The 4597-nt window shown below is 32.5% G+C and overlaps 1 protein-coding gene across 1 annotated transcript; it reads left to right on the top strand.

Moving 5' to 3' along the window:
- The first annotated feature begins 1211 nt into the window (after positions 1-1211).
- On the top strand, positions 1212-1646 carry LOC130805705 (uncharacterized). The gene has a single exon (XM_057670489.1). It carries the CDS (start codon positions 1212-1214, stop codon positions 1644-1646), a length of 435 nt encoding a protein of 144 aa, XP_057526472.1.
- The last annotated feature ends 2951 nt before the right edge of the window (positions 1647-4597 follow it).

Genomic DNA, 4597 nt, shown 5'->3' with positions numbered 1-4597 from the left:
AACCATCTCAACTAAATAACCCTCTAAGAAGGAAAAAGCTTACTCCAAAGAAGAAGAAACCAAAACACAGTTTCTAGATGTATACAAAGTGAAGAGTTTAGCGAGGGAGCAATTACATGGTGGGTTTGCTGAGTCCTATCCAGATCTTCCAAAGTGTGCTGAAATGATAAAGTCCACAAATCCTGGGTCTTATGCTCTGGTTACATGGACTGACAGTTTGCAATTTAAGGCCTATTTCATATCTTTTGCAACTCAAGTGAGAGGATTCTTAGGTGGTTGTAGACCTATCATAGGAATTGCTCACTGCACATTTAAGTGGGTATTACAAAGGGGTTATGCTCACTGCAGTTGCAATAGATAGGAATAATGAGATCTTTGTGTTAGCCTATGGGATTATTGACATAGAGAGCATAGATTCCTGGACTTATTTTTTCAGAAACTTGAGGTGCTTGTTTGCTCAGTATGAATCTCAGAAGGATGATTGGACTTTTATCAGTGACAAGATCAGGATAAGTTTCTTATTTGTCTTTAATTTGAGATAATGAAGCTGTTTATTAACTTAGTCTTGTTTTTTAGGGGGTTGAATCAACATTGTTTGAGGTGTTCCCAAGAGCTACAAGGAGAATATGCTGCCAGCATTTGTACTCAAATTGCAAGGCTGCAGGATGGAGTGGGGCAGCATTTCATAAGATGTTTTGGATTGCGAAAAATGCCTACAATGAGTACGTTTTTGAAAAAGCTATGTCCAAGATAAAAGAGTTTGATGCAGCAGCATATGACTATCTCAAAAATGTAGAAGAGCAGTGGAGTGTGCACATATTTGACAAGACAGTTTGTTGTGATCATAACACAACAAACTTTGTAGAGTCATTCAATGCAATAACAAAGGTCAACAGGGACATGCCTGTGTTGACATTGCTGGAAGGTAAATTTGTGTCCTTATTTTGCTCATTTAAATGCAAAAAAATTTTTGTCGCTTACTGTGAATTTTTTTTTTGAATAATTAAGATGTCAGGTTTTGGTGCATGAAAAGGATGAGTTTCAGGTTCGATAAAGCAGTAAGCATGGAACCTAATGATCTAACAGAGCATGCAAAGGGGGTGCTGGCGACTAGGACTAATGATTCTAGGTTCTGCCATGTCACTACAGCTGGTGGTGGAGAGTTTGAGGTGAGGGATGGCCATGTCTAATTCCTTGTCACCCTTGGAAATATGACTTGTGGGTGTGGGAAATGGCAAGGATCAGGGATCCCTTGCAAGCATGGGCTAAGGGTCATTTACAACCAAAGACTTAATCCTAGGGACTTTGTCTCACCTTTCTACAAGGGGGCTGCTTACAAACTCACTTATGGAGACCACATCCACCCTGTGGCTGATCCAACTCACTGGCCTTCAACAAATGTGCCAGAAATTGTAGCACCCCAAGGGAAAAGAAATGCTGGCAGACCACCTAAGGAAAGGAGAAGAGCTGCTCATGAAGCAAAAAAAGAAAAGAGGCATAAGAATAACAAATGCAGCCTATGCAAAGAACTAGGCCACAATGCAATGACATGCAAGGCAAAAAAGGCATCATCAAAGAAGGCAGCACATGCAGCTTCTTCTTCAGAGCAAGGCAACACTAGGGGGAAGAGAAAGACTGCTACTTAGAATTGTTTAGTGTCATTTTTTTGGTGAATAGTGTTTATTGTCAAGTTGTTTTTGAACAAAATGTTAACTACTTGGTTTGTATGACACTTCTTTTGTTTATCATAATTCCAACGGGTATATTTTTAAAAAAAATGGTATTTGACACAAATACAAAAAGGTAATGGTATATGATGAATTATTAATTTACCACAAACAGCACACTAACGACAGTTGTCATTGATGGTATTCTGTGCTAACGGACGAAAACTCAATGGTATATGGTGAATTAGAACATTTTGTATAGTATACGGTGAATTTCGAAGAAACTCAGTGGTATATCATAAAATATCCGAAAAAATACTTTATAAATAATTGAAAAATAAATAATATATATGATTTTCTAATACATTAAATGATATGAGTAATAAAGTCAAAGATAAAAAAGTAGTCATAAAGATAATGACATTATCATTGACTCTTGAAGCAAAATTATTTGTTGAGGTTGTGTGACAGGTAAGTGATTTTAAATAGTGTTGATGTCAGCAGTGTTTTGTTTTAGTTTTAGTTATAGATTAGATTAGTTACTTATTACAAATGTGTGTTGAAATTTAAAAATACAACTTTTACTTGATAATAATATAAATTTATATGAATTATTATGTCATATATATATATATATATATATATATATATATATATATATATATATATATATATATATATTATAATTTGATAATGATAGCATGAAACATATGTTTTAGAATTATATTTAAATTTACTTTCATCATCATCAGAGGTAGTTGCCAGGGCTTAAACTACAAACCTAGTAGTTATAAGATAAAGATAAAAGACATTTTCAGTATCTCGCACAAGGCAAGGTCAGGGTGGAGAGTTTTTCTTTAAGTTAAAAGATGCTGACAAATCATACTCGTTGCTCCAAGGAGGGAGTAAAGGGAGATGCATGCAGTCAAGAAACCGCCCACCTGATACCTGCACCCAGTAGGGGTTGAACCCCAAACTTTCTACTCAATCCATTGAATCACAATTGCTTTTTATTTAAATGTACATTCATATTCTCCCTTATTTACATCAATTGTCTCATTCAATTTTGACACGCTGTCCAATATATTAATTCAATCCTAAATATTTTTAATTGTAGTTAAAAATTCTAAAAATTTGATATTATTAAAATTTACATTCAAAAGAATCAAAGAAGATCTCACGTAACTATATTTTGATGTCTAAATTAATAATGAAATATAAATTAAAAGTAATTGATAAATAGTATCAAAAACTAAATGTGACAATTACTATGAATTTGAGGTAGTATTAAAAAAATTCTTACATTACAAAAGTTTCAATACCAGCATACTTTGAAATGCTCTAATTTAATTTACTCATGTCTTAAATTTAAAGGGATAATAGAGTATTGCGCTTTTAACACTCTCGTAACACCCTTTTTAGTGATGGAATTCTTGTAAAATCATATTTCCTAAATTCTAAAATACTTGTAATGTTTCTATTTTCACGCTGTTTAATATACAAATTCAATTTTTAATATTTCTAATTATATATAATAAAAAAATTATAAATATTTAATATTCATCGAGACAAATCAAATAATTCAAAGGTAAAAATCTGACTATCTAAAAAAGGCAAAGATAAATTGACCATCAATTATGCAATAACTATCAAGAGTAAAGATCTTTTGGCATAAATGTGGAGACTGGAGTAGCAATACAATTGAATTCTTATATGTACTTATAGACAAAACCACATGTGTTTTACTTATACCATTGTACAATGATTCAAGCAGTAAAAAAACACAAAGAGTTAATGCATATGACGTACATTTGTGCTTCCTTTAACCAAGACTTTCACAAGAACAATCTATTATACGTACATTCTTGACTAATCAGGAATAAATACAAATGAAATAAATAAACCATACACATTAGTAGATTACCTAAGTGAAAAATACGTTTCACACTTTTTTTGTGTTAGTTTTACAAGAAGATTTAGACGGGTTCTCACCAATGATTAGATGTTTCAAATTGCTATGGCGTGAGAACTTAATCCTAATCTCTTGCCATGTAACTATGGTTGGCTTGAAACACTTTATTCTAATGGTTTTGACAAAAAACTACTATATATTCTGTCGCGTTATCTTACATGTATTAGAGTTTTTTCAGTTAGAATTGCAGATATAAAATATAGATATAAAAACGTACTATATATTCTGTCACGTTATATAAAAAACCAACTCAAATAAATATTAAGATAATAATTGAGGTCTCATTATTGCCTATTAGTTTTATTTTACTTTTGAGTTACTATTAACTTATCACTTTTAATTTATATTTTATTCTTAATATTTGAAATATACTCAAATGAACTCTAGTTTAATTCTTCTGAATGTAAGAATTATTAATATTAACTTTTTATAATTTTTAATTATGTACGATTAGAGATATTATAGATTAAATATTATCTCCGCAAATGTGAAAAATGTAAATGAGACTAATAGGCTAGGTAGGAGGGAGTATACTTTTTATTTACTTGTATGTATTTTATTTATTTCTAATTTTATAATTAAAGGCCACGCTTGTATACTAAGGTGTAAACTAGCGGATATAGTTGTACTCACTCTTCTTCGTTGCAAGAATTTATTATTTTGAGGATTAATCTTGAGTTGGGAAACAATTTGGCAGCAACCTTTTTTATGATTATGGGCTGTTGTATTCCTTTTTTCTCCAGACCTGAATCATAATATTTCTATGGGCCACATACACTTGGTACGATGATGATGATGGTATAGTACTTAGAGCTGTTCATGGGCGGGCTACCCGCCAGGCCCGGTCCGCCTGGCTCGAAAAACGGGCGGGCATGGACAGCGTTTTTAAAAAAAAATTTAAGTTTGGACGGGTAGTACCCGCCCGCCAAGATAAATGGGCGGGTAGCGACACTAAAAA

Source organism: Amaranthus tricolor, chromosome 2 (assembly GCF_026212465.1).
Source record: "Amaranthus tricolor cultivar Red isolate AtriRed21 chromosome 2, ASM2621246v1, whole genome shotgun sequence".
In the NCBI taxonomy this organism is placed as follows: domain Eukaryota; kingdom Viridiplantae; phylum Streptophyta; class Magnoliopsida; order Caryophyllales; family Amaranthaceae; genus Amaranthus; species Amaranthus tricolor.
The sequence above is the reverse complement of the archived record's forward strand: the minus strand, read 5'-3'. Positions and strand labels throughout refer to the sequence as shown.